Source organism: Eublepharis macularius, chromosome 4, assembly GCF_028583425.1.
Source record: "Eublepharis macularius isolate TG4126 chromosome 4, MPM_Emac_v1.0, whole genome shotgun sequence".
Lineage (NCBI taxonomy): Eukaryota > Metazoa > Chordata > Lepidosauria > Squamata > Eublepharidae > Eublepharis > Eublepharis macularius.
Window position 1 is genome coordinate 68,144,124 of NC_072793.1, and position 18,948 is coordinate 68,163,071.

An 18,948-nucleotide genomic window follows, 5' to 3' on the forward strand; every position below is an offset into this window, starting at 1 on the left:
AACAGAGAACCAAAAAGGGAAAAAAGTTATTGCAAATCCAACTTCTTCTGGCCAATTTAATTCAGAGGGTGGTTGAACTGTTAGAGAAAATCTCCAGCTTTCTCTCAAATATTTCTCATTAAGTTTTATACAGCAACTATCCCCTCACAACTGGAGCCACAGAAAGGATCATACACATGCCAGCAGCAAAGAACATTGTCCATACCACTGATTGCAGCTCAAGCCATACGGCAACATCAAATGCAGGGTAGATATGCCAAACAGAACCCACTAGGCACTGTGTCTACTTCCTTGCCTTCCAGACTAGACCTGGTTCAGCTTCCCAGCTGAATTAACACCAAGTGTGGTACTTTGAATGCATTTACATACATTCAAAAACAAAGAAATAAAAAGAGGCCATTATGGTATGTGTTGACAACTTCAACAGTTCCATATCTCTGCGTAACAGCTAAAGAAATTAAAATGCTTCTAAGTGTCAGCCAAAGAACCCACGGCTAACATGTTTCGTATCAAATTGCTCTATCATGCCTATTCAACATTTTTAGACAACATAAACGGCAGTGAACATTTTGCAGAAACAATGGGAAGACTAAGCTGACAGAACTGTACAGCCTCTTGAGACGTAATTGCCTCTAATTGCACCATCTTGTATCGCTCACTGGTTCTATTAAAGAAATGACAGGTATGTAAATCTCAAACTAAGAGAGGAGAGAGGAAATCCAAGGGAGGAAAATGTGGGTTTAAAATTATATGCCATTTATCAATAGCTGATAGGAAGGAAAGCTGAGCTACTGTATAGTGTTCGGTCAGCCAGAGGGACCTAACAGCTGAAGAATTTGTGCCTTATGTTTCCCTTTAATGCCTGTGCTACTTCTCAGATTTACTGGGGACAACATTCTATTTATAAAGACACACCACCAGACGGAATCCCTTAACAAGAAAAGGGATGATGATCTCACAGACTAGGTACTGCCTGTCTTTAAAAACATACACACGCACAGCAGGACTCCCCTTCTCAACTATCATTCACTCCCTTCCAAACATTTCTGAATTGGCAGGTTTAAAGAGGAGGCTGAATAGTCAATGTTCTCAAAATGAATGTACACATATCTAGAAAAGGAAACCCACAATAACCCTTTACTCCCCCAGCCAGAATAAACTAGAGGCTTTGCTGCTGTGTCAGTGAACAGTACGGGGGGGGGGGGGGTGGAATCAATGCTGGCAGACATTTGCAGGCTGGCTGACTGCTTAGCAAAGAGAAACATTTTGAAGGTCTGGATTGCCCACTGAACACTGCACAGGCACTTTGTCAAGGTTAAAAGAGAAAATATTTAAATAGTATTATTTGGTAAATAAAGAGTATTTTCATTCCAATAGCTGGAATAGCTTGAGGACAAAGGTTCAGCTTGAAGGCCTTGCCAGGCATGGGAGGAGGGTCACCATGTGTGCCTATGACATTGCTTCCTGGGAAAACTGGAAGTGACATTATGTCGCTCTAAGAATTGCAGGAAACTATGTTAAAATCACTGAGTCTCTTCCAATTCCTAGAATGATGTGACATCATTTCTGGAATTTTGGAAGTGATGTCACACAATGCCAGCGGGCGTATTTTTCCTCCGATTGCTGCTCAGGGCCAGAAGTCACAGCAGGAGGTCTGGCAATCCTAACTTTGACAAACACTTTTGGCAGTAAAATACGCTTCAGATCTATCAATCAGCATTTAAGGAAGGTACACAGAAAATCGTAGGTCTCCTTGATTCAATTCTGCAAACTTCTGTGCCTGGATTGTGTAAAATCTGAGACAAAGGCAGTTAAGTGATTTGCCAAAAGAAACAACGAATTTGTGATAGAGCCAGCTCTAGAACTCCACAGCAACTGGACTGTCTCCAGCAGCCATACTAGCACTATCTTAAAACATAATGCTCTTTTATGTAATATGTACGCATCATTATATTATGGGTTTCAAAATGACTGGTCTGTTTTGGATGTTTTACTGTCACTGAAAATTGCTCAATACTCGTATCTTTACAGCATCATTATGCACGGTGGCTGGACTAAATGCAGTGGCTCAACCCTATATAATCACTGAAGGAAATGTTACTTGCAATGCCACCTACTGGCTTATGAGAGTCAACAAAACAGTCAACAAAACATTTTCTCCACACAATCTCAACTGAAAAATAAGTTACTTACTGCCTTCACTTTGGTTGTCTTTGTTTGAATTATAAACCTGAAAAATAAGATGGAAAGCATTTACATTTTTTTGCAATATTTTATTATGGTATTAGCTCAATAGCATCATAATAGTAAGCTGTCAAAAAGAAAAGAAATAAAATATCATTGGAAGAAAATCTTTCTGGTAATATTACACAAAAAATTAAATAATGAAGACATCAACACAAGCAGCTAAGACATTTTATTCATGTCAAAATTTGCAGTTAAACTGACTTGATGAAAAAAATGCTTAAGAAGAAAGAAACCATCGTCTTTTCATTTTTCTTTTATGCATTTCAAAATTGCTGGCTCTATGAGGGAAGAGAAGGGGCAGTCTTTACGTCTCCAGTCTGTCTCTTACCTATTTTGATGCCAGTCTCAGGCATACTTTATGTTAAAACTACAAGAAAGCATAATTTGTACATAACCTTGGTAGGCAATCATACTTATGCATTCCTTACCGTACACTCAAGTTTTGATAAACCAGGTTCTCAGTTGCTTCACAAGCACCTTTAGCACTCTAGAAATGTAAAGCCTGGTGGACATTGTGTCAATATGTTAATGTTACACCCGCAGTAGCACTGCATGCACAGTAGGGCAGATTAAACAACACCAACTGGGCATGTGTAAGATCATATGAGTAAAACCTTCTGATTCACTTTTCTTCTTATTCCCCACATTAGATCTTATTTCTTCATGCTTAAATGAGGCCCAACTGATTGGATATAAGGAAGAATGGAATTAGAGGGCATCTCTATTCACAGAGAATAAGTAAGATTCCTTTGAGCTCTAGAAGTTGCCTACAAGGATACTGGACTTGGCATGCCAGCACAAACTGCATTTTTGAAGTGTTTGCAGTGGTGTGTTAAACTAGGGCATGGACATGAGGTGGAACATTCCACTGACTACTTCAGTCTGTGCTGAATATGGATGAGAAAAGGAAAAACACACACACACAGAGGGTAGTACATACACCCAAACAATATTTGTGTGTGCTAGGCTAGCCATTAAGGAAGGATATTTGATAACTTGTCTTTTTAAAAAAATGATGGACGTCTCTATTTTTCATGTGAACAGAAGTTAGTATCAACAATGGTACATCTAAACCAATAAAGCTTAACCGACTTTTCCCCAACACCACAATACAGCTTGTGACATAATGCAAGCTTACTCTCATTTGCTCTTTAGCTGTAACTACAGAATTAAAATAATACTTTTAAGTATTTCCAGTCTCAGAAAAATAGATTCCTTCAGTAGCATAATTCCGACTATCATGCCACACGTGGTGAGTGCCGCAATTAGACCACACTCGGTACCATGAAAGCTGCCTTTTACATGTAAAAAGTCTGATGTGGCTATTTCCACCACAATCCCGTTTTATGGCTTAGAGAATTTAAGAAACCACAAAGTCTATAAAAAGTTCAGCTGTCTTTCAAAGTCAACTGCATGTTTTTCAAGTTGCAAAATTTCTCCAAAATACATGTCGTTTTAGCAAAGGAAGAATGCCACCACAATCATTTCTTGCCCTTCTTTTCACTGCTATTTTGTTGGTCTTATTGTTTCTAGGAACTTATTGATACCTCAACATCAATAAGCTGAGTGGAAACTGCTGGACTAATTTAAAGAACAGGCAGTGGTATAAAGAGGTTTTGGATCTGTATTCTACCCAGACCTGTAATGCAATTACCAACACTCAATTATAGTGCAAACTAAACAGGGTTACTGCAATGTAAGCCCACTGAAATCAATGGGCTTTGACTGGAGTAACTCTGCATAAGATTGCTATATAGATATTAGCAGGGGTTATTTCATAGGGAAAAAGCTGGAGGAACTCATTAGCATAACTCATTAGCATATGCCACGCCTCTTGCCATCACCGGAAGTGTGTCATTAGTATAACTGATTTGCATATGCCATACCTCCGACATCACCTACTCTGGCTGTTTTGGACCCAATCCTGGCTATTCAGGGCCAAAATTGGGCCCAAAGTGGCAAAAACGGGCTGAAAATGGCTGAAAGGGGGCCCAAAATGGTCAGGATCAGGCCACTGATGAGTGGGAGAGTGATCCACCACCTGTCAGAGGCCCAATCCAGCCCGTTTCGGGCCCAATCCAGGTCAAAATGGGCCCAAAATGGCCAAGAGTCAGGTGGGTGAGGCCACCTGACGTGACCTCTTTGGGGAACTGCCGGAACTGCGTTCCTGTGCATTCCCCCTCGAAATGAGCCCTGGATATTAGCATACTGTATTCGAAATTTAGGTTCAAATATCCCTTTTCAGCCATGAATTTGGCTGACAGACCTTGGTTCTGCCATGGAGGCTTGCCAGATGACCTTGGGCCCATAACAATTTCTCAAATAACATACCTCCCATGTTGATAGGAGGATAAAATGGGGGAAGGCAGGGCCATGAACATCTCCCTGAGCTCTCTGAAGGAATAGTGGAATAAAAATGTAATATATAAACAAATACGTATGTGAAAATATATGAATTCACACAGACACATTCCCCTCTAGTTCTACTTTATTTAAATAATTTATATCCCTCCCTTCCTACTCAACGTAGAACTCATGGTGACAAGAAACAACAAAAGCAGTAAGAAAAATAAATACTAAAAGCAGCATGTACATAATGAAAACACAGCAAAGGATCAAAAGCAGCAAACAGAAATACTGCATTAAACCAGCTTAGAAACAGGCACAGAATAGAACAATCTAAGAGTCATCTAAGTATAGGGATCCCAGACCTCCGGTGGGGGCAGGGGATCTCCCACCCCCGCTCCCCACACCCCGCCCCCACTTACCTGAGCAGTGGGGGGGCACATCTTCCTTGTGCACTCCCCTGCCGCACAGTGTGCTCCCGTGCACCACAACTGCTGGGATTGGGCCCGTTTCGGCCCAGATCGGGGCCACTGCAGAGTGCAGGAGCGCTCCTGTGTACGGCAGCACTCAAAATGGGCCCAATCCGCAGCAAATCGGACCCGGTTTCAGCAGCTGCGGAGCGCAGGAGCGCTCTGCTCTGCAGCGCCTGAAACGGGCTATTCTGCCACGGATCAGGCCCGTTTTTGAGGTGCTGCAGAGCACAGGAATGCTCCTGTGCTCCGCAGCGCCCAAAATGGACCCGTTCTGCTGTGGATCGGGCCCGTTTTGAGGCGCTGCGGCGCACAGGAACACTCACGTCAATACAGGCTCGATCTGCGGCAGAATGGCCAGTTTCGGGTGCATTCTGCAGTGCCTGGCCACGCGATGACATCACTCAAAGTGCACCCCCCTCTCCCAAAAAGTAAGTGCTAGGCCCCTGTCCCCCCGCCAAGAGACTGAGGGGGCCTGGCAACCCTATCTAAGTACCACAGCAACTATCTGATTAACCTCTAAATATCAACTTATTTTAACAGCTTTCAAGAACCCCCTGCCCCAAGTTGTTAAATTACACTGGGAAGTTGGAGGTGGGGCTTTACAGAAGAGGGGTGTCACACTTCAAGGGACAGAGAGTTCTACAACCTGAAGTCACAACTGAGAAAGCTTATCACAAATGCTGATAATGTCAACTGTGACAATGCAGGGTTTTGTTACTGAGTCAGGTAAAAGCATGACTGAAAAATTCTCCACCTCCCTGGTCCTAAAATAGATATAATTAAACAGTAATTATTATTTTCTCCCATTATCCCCTCCTTCACCAGTTAAAAAGTTGAAAAGAAAAGCTTCCTTTACAGCATACAGTCATGCCTGCACTAGCTTCCTAACTGACTAGTGTGGTAGGTGCTCCATTAGAAACAACAACCACCTGAGATCCACTGATCTATGCTGAAGCCTTTACACGATATACCACAGTGTGCTGCTAAATGTTAAGTGCATCTTCAGCTGTAATAAACAATTATTTCATATATCGTATTGTGCTTTTCTATATTCATCTGCAAACAGCTTGGCCCTTCATAGGTAACTGGGGGAATCTCACATAAAGACTGTTTCATTTATCACACTTGTAAATGTATAGAGTTTTTGTATTTATATTTTTCCTTTCCTCTATGTGTGTGTGATATATAAAAATTATTTCAGCAATTTTTTAAAGACCAGATATTTGCTGAACTCCCTCTTTTAGGAACAGCTTATAAAAGAACTTGAAGAGCCAGAGAAGTTTTAGAAGGTTTTAAAGTGTCAGTGGCCATTTTTACTTTGTGGACTACTGCTTCTTTCAGTTGAGAAATAAGTAGCAAGACCAGGTCTCCCGCTTAGCTCCTGCTCCCCCTTGTCATTGTCTGCCAAGCTGCTGAAGGCCAGCAGGATTTTTTTTTTCAAAAATGAACCCACCCATTAATAACTACTTTTTTAGTAGCAGCAAAATCTACAATAGCTTCGTATTGGAAATCCCAAAGTTTACCAAACCTTGACACGTGGTATAACAAAATTTGGGACCAATTTATGATGGAAAAAATAACAGAAAAAATATGCTCTCAAACAAATCCAATGAGAACAACAGACTTTTATACTAAATGGGAACCCTTTTTGGAATTTCTCTCTAGAAATGAATTTTTAGTCACAAAACTTCCTCAACAAGCAGTTTGTAATTTGGAAATGTTAGGCTTATGGTAACTCATTAAGAAGCCAAACAACATAATGCAAGTTGTAATTTATCAAAATGCCAATGTATGGAGTTTTATCAAAGCTTTAAATGTTACAAGTTGTAATTGTAGATTCTTTATTGTTACTTGCTATTTGTTATATGTTTTTATTGTTATATTTAAAAAATGTAAAATTAATTTAAAAATTTTTTTAAAAATGACCCCACCCCTCCAGTTGCCAGCCATCAGCTGATAACCCTAGAAATAAGTGCCTGAAATCTGCATAGTGTAAATGCAAGGATGCCCATAATGCAGTTCTTTCCTTCCCTCCCCTTCTGCTTGCAGCCCCCTAAGACATCAAACCTTTATGCTTGAGACTGCAGGACAAATATGGGTTTAAAAGCTACATGAGGTTGCAGCAAGGAGGAAGAACTGGACAAAACTAGTCTCCCTCTTCCAATTGCAGTGCTTCCACTGAAACACTACATTCCATTAATACAGGAGATGTAACAGTGCTGCACGGCCTTTTGAGCGGCTTGGCCTTTTGTCCTTGCAAGTTGGTGGTCTCAGGGGGTTGCAGAGAAAAGAAAGAACCATGACCATGAATGCCATTGCTGTTACGCTTTGTAGGGTCCAAACCATAGCCTGCAGCTAAAATTTCTATTTCTTCCTTTTTGGACAGTGCTTCCAAATATTTATATTTAAGCAGCTTAAATGTGACTATAAATTCTTTTTCAAAGGCAGAAGCAAAGTATGTGTTAAGCTTTGGGAAGCCAGCAGAGTTATACAGTAGGAAACAGGAAATGAGGCCCCTTTCATTGAGCAGAAGCTGGAACACAGAAGAAATGGGCTAGTTCTTAAACTTGTTGCATGTATACCGCAGAAACTGTCTTGTGAGAAATTAGCTGAAAGGCGGGGTATAAATGCTAAAAATAAATGTATGCTTAATTCGAACACCACAACTTCTAGTACAAGTAAATTCCTCCCCTGCCCATTCTTGTCTCCAATTTCAAACTGCAACAATGTAATGTTGGACTCTCTGACTAGCTGAAGAATGCTACCTTCCGAAGGAAGATTTTCGACCACTAGTTTTCATTCAAGGATCATCATCAAATCAATCCCGACTCTCAGCAAGTGTAACAGGACAATAACAAAGCAATAGTAACATTACAAAGAAAACAAAGTACATGAAAAGAAGCAATAATAATAATAAAAATCAAGGTTCAGAACTAGGGTCCTCCTGACTTCATGACATTTCTAATAATAATCCAATTGCAATGACGGCTGCTCAAGCATGGATCAAAAAATTAATTGGGGGGGGGGGAGAGACTATGGCATATGTTTCTGCAAATATGAAGTCCAGATTAGCAAGGAGGAAAAGTGACAGGTTCCCCTTCTTGCCTTCATTGGAAGGACAAACATAGGACTATTCTTCAAAGTAAGAGAATAAATATGGAGGCTTAAACATAAGGCTGGCATAGACCTAATACAGACGAATAATTCTTTAACTGCTGTTATGTAAATTCCCTCCCAAAATGTGAGGATGAAGGGTGAGAAAGTGCTGCATTCTCCTGATATCTGAACTATCTGGGGGGAGGGGGGAATGAGTAAGTACTTCTGATTTTTGCACGTATACCCAACTTCTATAAAAATAGTCAGAAATAAGAAAATCTCTGGACATATCTGAAAATATATTTCCCACCTCTGTAATTTTACTAGGCCCAAGAAATACATAGATTTCATTATTTTTATATTGCTTCAGGATTAACATAACTATCACAAACTAAAACTGCACCAGCACTTAGTGCTAAGTAGAACTGCCATAATTGGTTGACTCAATTTTAACAGAGAATCCAGATTTATTTGCTGGCAAACCGCTGCATTCTAGTGTTTTCCATGTTGTTCTACCACAATTTTCTAGCCCTAATTTGTTGTGTTGTTTTAAAATTATAATTAGAGATGGGCACGATCCAAAAAAAATTAAAGATCCAGCTGATCGTGGATCGGCGCCGGCGACGATCCCGAATTAATGACTCGCACTGAGCATCTCCCGTTCCCGAGCCGTGGATCATGGATCGTGGAGGCTGCAGCGGAGGGGCGCCCCGCTGTTCCCAGTGATACAGGAACGGTGGGTGATGCCGGCGGCATCTGTGTTTGTGTTTGGCCGTCTGTGTTTGGCCATCAGAGCTGCCTATCAGGGTTTGCAGGGATGAGATTGGAGTGCCCATGGCTACAGAACACCCCCTTCCCCCTCCCTCCCCTGGGTGTCTTCTCCCAACTTGTGACTGTTTTGCTGCTCCGTGGTTGGAAGGAAGCCCTGCTGATCAAGGAAAGCTGGGCTTCCATTCGGGTTTCCAGGGCGACAGAAGCAGGGTAAACAGAGCTCAGGCATTCCCCTGGCTCCGTTGCCAGGGGAATAGATTGCTGGTGCCTGAGTGTCTGGATCCCCGAACCCAGCCTGATTGCCCCAATCCAGGCCTCTCCTGACCGCTGTATCGTTGGCCGTGGACAATCACGATCCGCTGGGTCATGATCGCACGATCGCCATTATCATGGGGGGGTTTTGTTCATAATGCGGATCATTCCCATCTCTAATACAACTGCAGTGTCAAGCTGTCTAGTACAGGCAAAGCGTTATCAAGGTTACTGCCTTTTACATTTTACTTCTGCTTCCTGCTTTATTTAATTACTTCCAATTTTTTCATGTATTATTTTCATGCATTATTTCATGTATTTGTAATTAATTCCCTGTGCATAGGTCTTGTCTCAAAGTTGACTTGGAGACTCCAGCTGATGAAGAATGCTGCAGCTCATTTACTCTCAGGAGCTAGATGGAGCATGCATATAATTCCCATTCAGCCGTCACTCCATTGGCTTCCCATCAGCTGCCAGGCTCACTTCAAGGTCATGACTATTGCATTCAAAGCCCTTCATGGCCTTGCCCCCTCATAGCTGTGTGACTGCCTCTATTCCTATGTTCCACCAGCTTTGCTCATGTAGAGAGCACCTTCTGTATATACTGCAGCTGAGCAAAGTCAACAGCTGCCTGCACATGTGCTTTCTCTTTGGAACTCCCCACCTTATGGAATGTCATGCCTGCGGTGGTCAGGAAAGCCTCCACTCTTGTGGTTTTCTGCAAACTATGCACAACTGAATTATTCAGGAGTGCTTTCTAGCCGGGTTACAGGACTTTATCATAAAAAGTAGTTTAGAGAGATGCCTTGGTAAGAATGGGGACTGTATGCTAGGGGTGTGCGCTTTGGGTTTGCTTTCCAAATCTTTCCCCGATTTGGAAAGATTCGGGGTTCCTGAATCAGCCCCAGCATTGCTGGGATAATTTGGGAATCCCAAAGCAAAGCTTCCTGAACTGATTCGTATCGCTTCAGGAAGTTTCGGGCAAAGAGCAACACTTTTGTTGCCACTTGCAAGCTTGCCACTTGTGCAAGAAAAGTGTTGCTGCATCTGATGAAGAGAACTGTGGTTTTCGAAAGCTTATGTTACAGTAAAGTTGGTTAGTCTTAAAGGTGCTACTGGACACTTTTCTATTTTCTTATTAACAGTATCTAACAGTGTCACATTAAGAACATTTTCTGGGGAGTAAGCCCCACTGAATAGACTTAAGTGAGATTCGGAGTGGGCCTGCTTAAGAATGCTCTCTCAATCTCTTCCCGCTCTACAATTATTATACTTCTATCCCACTCTTCCTTAGGAAAGCTCAGAGTAACTTAGGATCCTAGTGATCTCCTCTCCAGGAACCAACAGGGCCTACTCCTCCTTGACTGCGGGGCTGGAGTTTTCACATCAATCTTTGTGCTCAAAAGTTCACACAAAATGAATTAGCACTAAACTTTCTAACAACATCTCCTATCTTATCTTGCATCCATTCTGGGCCACTTCTAACTCTCTCCCACATATCCACAACCGACCTGAGGGAAAATACTCTCACAGAACTAGCTGTTTAGGGAACGGATGTCAATGATGGTGAATATTAACTAATATACATAAATCTCATGTAGTTAACAAAAAACATAAAATACATAGAAATCACAAAGAGCCACAGACACTGATTAGGTGATCAAATTAAAAAATAAAAAGGAAAACAGATGATGTGGAAAGCAGGATCTAATTATAAAATCACCACCTATTCTTTACTTGATTTTAAATTACCATAGCTTAACATCAATTGCCCTTTATTTCACAAACCACCAGCAGCTCAAAACAACTGTACAAAGGAGACCCTTCCACCCCACTCTAAGTTAATGAAGCACAAAGTGAGATGATTTATCTAATTCCAGTAATGAATTGCCAACTCCTTCTAAACTTCCAAGTTGAACCTGGTTTTGATGTTTCCTACAATAACATGTGCCTGAAAGAGAAGATGGTTGTCTATCTATAGAATAACCTTTTCGCAATATGCAAAACAGACAGCTTTATAGTCTAGATATAGTCAAAGAGAGACTATTGGGCAAGTGAGATAACTCATTATTATTCACAGGTCTGCAGGCCCTTATAGATCTTAGAACAGACTATGTGGCAAAATGTTCTGCTCTTTCCCTTTCCGTTTGATCTGCCAGAGCCTATGATACAGAAGTAAGCAATGCTAGATGAGACAAGTCTTACATATCCCTCAGGATTCTCACATTCTCCCGCCCCCCGGACTTGGAATCAGTCACTGAGAACCTAAGTGGTATTACAGCTTTTACTGACATACAGCAGGGTACAAAAACACAGATCTGGCAAATCATTATCTATGCCTTCTAGGCACCATTCTACTTGCTTTCATTATAGTTTGACCAGGATCTTTCATGGCAGGCTCATATCACACACCCATAACCAACAGCTCTGGTATCATCTGTCCACTCTAGAACACCCTTGCAACATTACAGGACCCCACTTGTCCAGCTCAACTGCCATCAATACTATCAAATGAGAGAAAAAAGAAGTCCATAGTAAGATTCTAGTTAAGTCTCTTCAGAAATATGGACAGATACAAGTAAAAATACAAGTGAAAAGAAAAGTAAAAATAAAACTTTGCCTCAGCCAAAGAAGGAAAAATTAGCTAAACAAATAAACATGAAAATCTGCCTGCCATTCTCCACTGAACCTCAGTGGCTCCTACTCCTCACATAGTTTTGCTGTGTAAGAGGGGTGTAGGAGGTGGAGGTAACAAGAATACACTTGGCCTGCAAAGTGTCCATTCTTCCATAACTAATGAGAAATGCATATCTTTCAGAAGACACTTTACAGGAAATAGTTGCTTACTCCTTTTTTCCAGCTGAGCTAAACCCTGAAAGTGTTCTCTGGTGGTTCACGAAGGAACAGAGCAAGAAGGATAAAGTCACGTTAGAGCAGCATCTAAAAAAAATTGAACATGGAAAGGATTTTAAGAGTGTAAGATTCTACAATGAATTATTTAGTGCATTCCCTTAGACAATGACTGCATACTGCCTCAGCTTCAAGAGATACCGCCCAAAGCTTTTTATAGGAATGTTGTAGTTTTAGTGTGCTCTTACTTTGAAAGTGGCAGTAGATGGACTCCTAATTCCCTCTAAACATTGTTAGTTCCAAATGCAGAAAAGACTGTGGGTTTTGTTGTTGACAACAAATCCTAACATTTAGTTTTCATCTTCCAATATCTATACTGAAGATATGAATCACAACTTTACTTTCCACATGTCTTATTTCAAATAAATTCTCAAACAGGTCAGTCTGAGTAAGGGTTTTATACACAATAAACATGTAAATTGAGTCCAATACCAGCACATTTTACACCAGTGCTGATACTTCTGAAGTGATTACATCATTTTTATAGACCAAAGCATATTCCTCAACTATCAAAGACATCCTTCCAGCTATCAGTATATCAATCAGTTAGTTGCTTAAGGAAAACGACATATTTGGCTACTTGCAACTATATTAGGAGTTCAACTGCTGGCATATTGTAGTATTATTTTAAGAATTGTGACTCTATGGAGATAAGCAATGTAACTGTTTTGATCAACTGGAGAAGGAAGAACACTTTCCAGTTTGCCTATGATAAATAAAAACAAAAATATACTCAAGTCGACCCTTATGTCAGTCTCCACAATCCTCACCGTCAGAGGGACTGCACTTTACACCTGACACCCATGCAGACTTGGCACACTGTCATCAAAAACCAGCCAACCTTGGAAAGCAGCCCACCAGCAGGATGCCGACACAACAGAGAAGGGAAGGTGTAAGTCCAAAATAGCAGCTCTTCTTGTAGGAATACAAGGCGCCAGGCAACTCTGATGAAATTAGCCCTAAACTGCTGGCTCCAGCTTATCAGCAAACCCTGTCTGAAGTCCACATATTCGTATTTCAGGCAGGCTTTTTCGAGGCCAAGCTCTGCTTTTTGCAGAATCCATACAAATACACTGCCACAGTTTTCTAAGCAGTTTTTACAGTCAGGAAATTTTAATCTTTCCCATCCTAATCTCACCCCCCCCCCCAAAAAAAACAGCATCAAAAAAGCACTATGATTTGAATACTGATTGACAGGCTTTGTTTTTATTTTAGTTTATTAATCAATATCTGCTCAATCTCCTCCAAAAACCCAAATAAGAATGCAATTAAATATTTCTAGATTTTACTTAGTATTTTGCACCTGACTGTACAATCCAAGATTGCAAACACTGTATATATGCTCTATTATTTCAAGAATTGAGAGATAAACTCAATGGAAGTTCTAATTAAAAATTAGCCTTTTTTGAAAGAGCTGCTTCAGGAATTTTCAAGTGAGTTCAGCAGCTGAAGCTGAGAGGGCTCAGAGCCAACCATCAACAGTGCTTAGCTCAGCACTTGTTATATAATCCCAGAATGTTTTCGACCTTTGTTCTAAAAGGAAGGGTGGAATCTGCTTGGGTCAAACTGTCAGCTCTATCGCACACTGCAAAAAGCAAGAAGCACAAACCATTTAAGACATCAAGATGCCTGCATATAAAACTAAATAGTCAATTAGTTTAACTAAACAAGCTTTTGGTTCATGTATATTAAGTGTCACGGAATAATATTTTAATTTTAATAAGAGGCACGATGTACAACAAAAACAATTAATTTTAAAAGTGTATGGAACACCCCTTTAGCTTAAGGCATATTAAATTTAAAGAATATCCATCTTTCTTTCAAACACCCACACATGCTCTAAAATCAGCCTAAGGCTGTCATTCTTTTCCCATCCGATCTTTTGAACAGTAGTCCCCCTTCCAGACTTAATATACCCTCCCATCTAAACCACACCAACCAGCAGAATGATACTGCAGTTAAGGGCACAACTTGCTGCTTCACGCTGCAAGGATCCATAGATTAGGGCTTTCTCAGCACTGGTATCAAAAAATAAATAGAATTAGACATCTCTACATTGAGAAATATCAACTGAACTAAGCAAGAGCTCTGTCAAATTCCCTTCTTCCCTCAGCATGTTCAGATAATGTGACAGAGGACAAAAATCTCTCCCAGAAGTCACACAAAATGTGTCTCAGGAGGACCAAATTACACATGACATTTTTTAAAGAACTGGGTCCAGTTTGAAAATGGACAACCCAAAGGGGCTCAGAATGCCATCACAGGGGGAGGAGGGGCTTCCCCCTATTTTTTTCCACACTGGAGGAAGTTATTTGTTTTTATTTACATTATTTCTAGTTCACCTTTCTGACTGAGACTCAGGCCTCTTCTGCATGGCACACTTTAAGATGGGTCCTCTGCGTATCCACGCTGATCAGTGTTGAATCGGCTTGGGCTCCTGGCATTCTGCAGTGCATGACCTTAAGGAGATTTGGAGTCTGCTGACGAATTGAGATGTGCCTGCTTGAAGCCACCTTTTGTGGGGGCTAGAGCTGATGTCACTTTTTAAAAACAATTTTTGCGCATGCGGCGTAACATTGCAAAGTCTCCTGTCCCTGTATCTGCTGATTGGGCTGTCCCGTGCCAACCAATTTTTTGGGTGTTCTGGAGAAGCAATTGGTGGCAGAGTTCGGGGGAACATAATTTTTGTGCTTGTTCCACTGAGTAAACCCAAGAAGTGATCAGTGTGAATGTGGTTAAAGGGGTCACAATGTTGCGACCCTCCCTTAATTAAAAGGGAGGGGAATGGATTATCAGTCAGTTGGGGTATTTTTCAGGTTTCTCCTAATGCCAACTTATATTTTTCCTTAGATTGCAAAGATTAAGATACATGAGCTACAGTAGCATAGGAATCAGTTGTTTGAGTCTCTCTCCAGTATTCAGCATATTTGCAATTTTTCATGTACAACAGCTAAAACATTTTAATTTAAATTCCATAAACATGCCAAGTAATACATTTTTATATTCTAAATTATAGAGGACATTGAATTACACTTTGTAATGCACCTTGAATCTCAGTGAGAAAGTAAATAAATGTATATAAAAATTCAAGATATATTTTATGCTATTAAAGCAATAAAATTAGCTTTGATAGGAAAGTAAGTATTGCTTGTATTTCAATGTTTCCTAAACATTCAGCACCCCTGCCCAAAAAATCATGAGAAAAAACTGTTTTTCCCGATGCCTTCAAAATTTCCAGAAATGTTACATCTCTGCCTTAACAGCTGTCATTATCAAGAAACATGCAAACCCTACTAGCAATAAAAAGAATGATGGTTGAAAACAGGGTTTTTTCCATCTTCATGTGCCCATCCCATCTGAGGCTAGCTAGGTGGCTAACCTGAAAGGGCCTTCTCAGTCATAGCACCAAAACTGGAATCTCCTCCTCACTCTGTCCCACTCTATAATTGTCTTCCCCCAGCAGATAAAGATTTTTCTGCTTTGTTTGTCACTCCCTCATTCACCCTCCTTCCTGTTTAAGTATTTTGTTTAATTGTTACTTTGAATTGCTGTGTGTGTATTTTTAAAGCTGCTTTTAATGTTTTTGATTATTCGCTAATTTCGGAAGCCTAAGTTGAGTGGAAAGGTGGCAACAAAATGTTTTTAAATGAATTCTAAAAAAAAAGAATAAAGTTTAAGTACGCTCAAACCCATGTGTTACAACAAAATTCTACGCAGACAACACATTCATTTCCTCCCAACACAAATTCATTAGCTTATATACATCCCTAATGTTACAGACTAGAACATTAATTACCTAGTTGACCTAATTCTAAAGAACAGTAATTAGAGCAAGACTTATTTTGCCCTTTACTAATCTGAAACAAAACATACTTAATTGTTTAATACCTTATTTTTGAATGAATAATTTGGGAGACTAGCAAGTACATGTATGCGTAAAATAGGTTTGCCATTTATCTGCTAGCTCCAGGAGTTCTCCTGCTCCTAATTTCTGTTTTCTACTAGCACACAAACGGTATAATTTTTTTTAAAAAAATGCCTTAGCATCATGTTACTTCTTCCGGGGGCAGGGTAGGGCACCAGAAGGGATTGCTACAAACTCTATGGCTTTGCCATAGGACTTCTGGAGATTTCTAGAGCAGCGTATCTTCAATTCCGGATTTTCCGTGAAGTGATATAATACCAAAAGTGCCCCCATGACCCCCCAAGACTCCTGTTGGTTGCCAGCCACTGGTTGACAATCCTAGCATAAGCCTTTCTCACATTAATGGTTTTGATCGTTAGCAATCTTCTTATCGGTGGCTGTGATGTGGTAAGTATCTGGCAGCTGCTTGCGCTCCTTCTGGCATGTAAGTGTAGACTCCAGTATGCAGCACATATTAATACTGGAAAAGGAACCTTGAGTATATTAAATCCCTGCATGTAGCTCCACCACCTTATACAAAATATACATTAAACTAGGAGATGCAAAGTGAAATTCCAGGACAAAATTTCCAAAAAGGCATTGGATATAACAAATATTTAAGATCCATATCAAAGGCGCATAAAACATTTTGTTGGAGGGGTAGGGACAAAATGTATATGGGAGAATATCATGTTGGAAAACTGGAGCCTGATTAAATGCTTGACAGGAAAAAAACCCCAACAAAAATAGGTCTCTTTATTCTGATTTTACTCATCTTCTTGGTAGCTGGATGCAGGCCAGAAAGAAGACACACAGTGTATTGTCAACACATCAGAAAATACACACAATGTTTTCTTTTGCTTATATGTCATTCCATAGGAACTCAAAAAATTATTCAGTGGTCTGCATCAAAGTCTGATCCTACCCTTTCCTGTTAGAAAATGGGACAATTTTCACTAAGTTAGGAATTAAAATCCACAACTGAAAGTCTTTAGCTGAAAGGGCACCACTGCAGCCAGTGTTCAGGAAATCATCTTAAGATGCACATAAATTTATCTTGGCTGCAATGCAAAACTAGACAGACAGTCATTTCAATAGAAATATCACACAAAAATGTACTAAAATACATAGCACAAATGGAGAACTGCAAAGCATTCCAACTAATAATGGCACACTGTATTATCCTAATCTTTTGAGATGCTGAACACCTGGAATGCTAGAGCAGAACCACAAGTGACAAAAGGCACAGATTGGACACTTGTCAGCTTCCCTCTGATGGGAAATGTAGGCAGCTTGGCGGAATGTTGGACAAGTGACAGTTGAAAAGTCCATTGGACAGCAGTCAGAGAGCCAAGCTTCAAGACTAGGATGCCTACATTTCCCATCAAAACTTGAGGGAAGCTGACAAGTGTCCAATCTGTGCCTTTTGTCACTTGTGGTTCTGCTCCTAGAATGCAGTCCTAGATGCACAAAGCATTATAAGCTCCTATTGCACTGGGAGGAAAACAGCAAGGTCTTCCATCTGCCCACCTATCCCTGAACTGTATTACAAATGGGAAAACTGATGGACCTGTGCAATGTGCCTAGCGATCACTATGCAGAAAGGATAAAGGCGAGCATCTCAGTGAATTTCTTGTACAGCTCAGAATTCAGTTTACAAAGTCTGAGCCACAGCATACAAGCAGGAGATATGGCAACTAGGCAGCTCCTATAAATGGCAATGCAGAAAAGACTGCTACAAGTACTAATCCTTTTAGCAGGATATACTCTTCGAGATTAGTTGGTGGCAGCTATTAATACCTAGAGAGAAGTTGGTACACCTGTGAGTAAGGGAAAGGGGTGCCTTGAGAACTGGAACGGCAGTGGGACTTCACCGAACTCCCGGACAAACAGGAACGGGGCTTGTGAGACTGTTTCCTAACATCAGGACACCAGGAATATCATCACCCAGTGTTTTTAATCAGTGACTATGACAACAATTTGGACAGACACATCCACAGTGGTTTGAACATATCTGAATAGCTCACAAAACAATCAGCTTCCTGTTCTCAAATGGAAAAGTGGGCTATACCAGGGCTGCTTGAGCATTTCTCTTTTGCATTAGGCATACTCAAACATTGACGAACTGTTTACCTCTGTTCAAACTGTTCACATATGTTTGCTCATGCCAAAAAGAGGATTGCACATCAACAATTACATACTGGACTCGGGCTTTTTTTTAAAAAATGCTGATTTTTATTTATTTTTTATCAACTGTCTCAGGCAGATTCCTGGAGAGAAGGCAAAAAAATGAATGAATACTGTTTTCACACAGCTTGTGAGAGTGTCAGTTTCTGTAGCTTATTACTATCTAACATGAACATCATTACTCAAAAAGGCAGGGAAACTATACTGATGATCTAGATCAATTAGTACATGTGCATTTGTAGGAATTATAGCTTTTCAAAAACGTGCAATATATGTTCACAAGTTGTTAAAACTTGTTTGACAAGCAAAATTGTTGTCTTGGAACTATGTCCCCCCACTCCAATTGCATTTTTGGATCATCATGCCTGCATGATCTGGTGCAGGTGAACTGTTCAATTTACTTACCAGATGTGTGTTCTCACACTACAACACTGGATTGTAGTTATTTTTCAGGGGACAACCTAACCTATTAGGCAATCAGGTGGCTTTTGCCCTGCATAATGACGAAGAGATATTCAAGGTGGGATCAGTCACACACTCCTGACCATGTAGCATACAAAGCAACTTATGTGAAGAGGCTACTGCCCAGAAGCAAAGCTGATTTAGACAGCACTCACTATGCATTTTGAACAAAAGCATGAAGGTGATACTGTGATACAGAAAACTACAATTCTCATGTGTTGAACCAAAATCTATTTGCATAAACAGATATGGATTCAGATAATGTGGCATTACCATAAGGCACAAGGGACACTTAAGTCA

The 18,948-nt window shown here is 40.5% G+C and overlaps 1 protein-coding gene across 3 annotated transcripts in view; it reads right to left on the reverse strand.

The window, feature by feature from the left end:
• Positions 1–18,948, reverse strand: part of ARHGAP26 (Rho GTPase activating protein 26) — a 401,231-nt gene that overhangs the window by 207,031 nt on the left and 175,252 nt on the right. For all 3 annotated transcript variants that reach the window (XM_054976071.1, XM_054976070.1, XM_054976072.1), the window contains exon 13: positions 2,194–2,230. In XM_054976071.1, the coding sequence (XP_054832046.1) occupies positions 2,194–2,230 (37 nt within the window). The remainder of the gene's footprint in view (positions 1–2,193; positions 2,231–18,948) is intronic.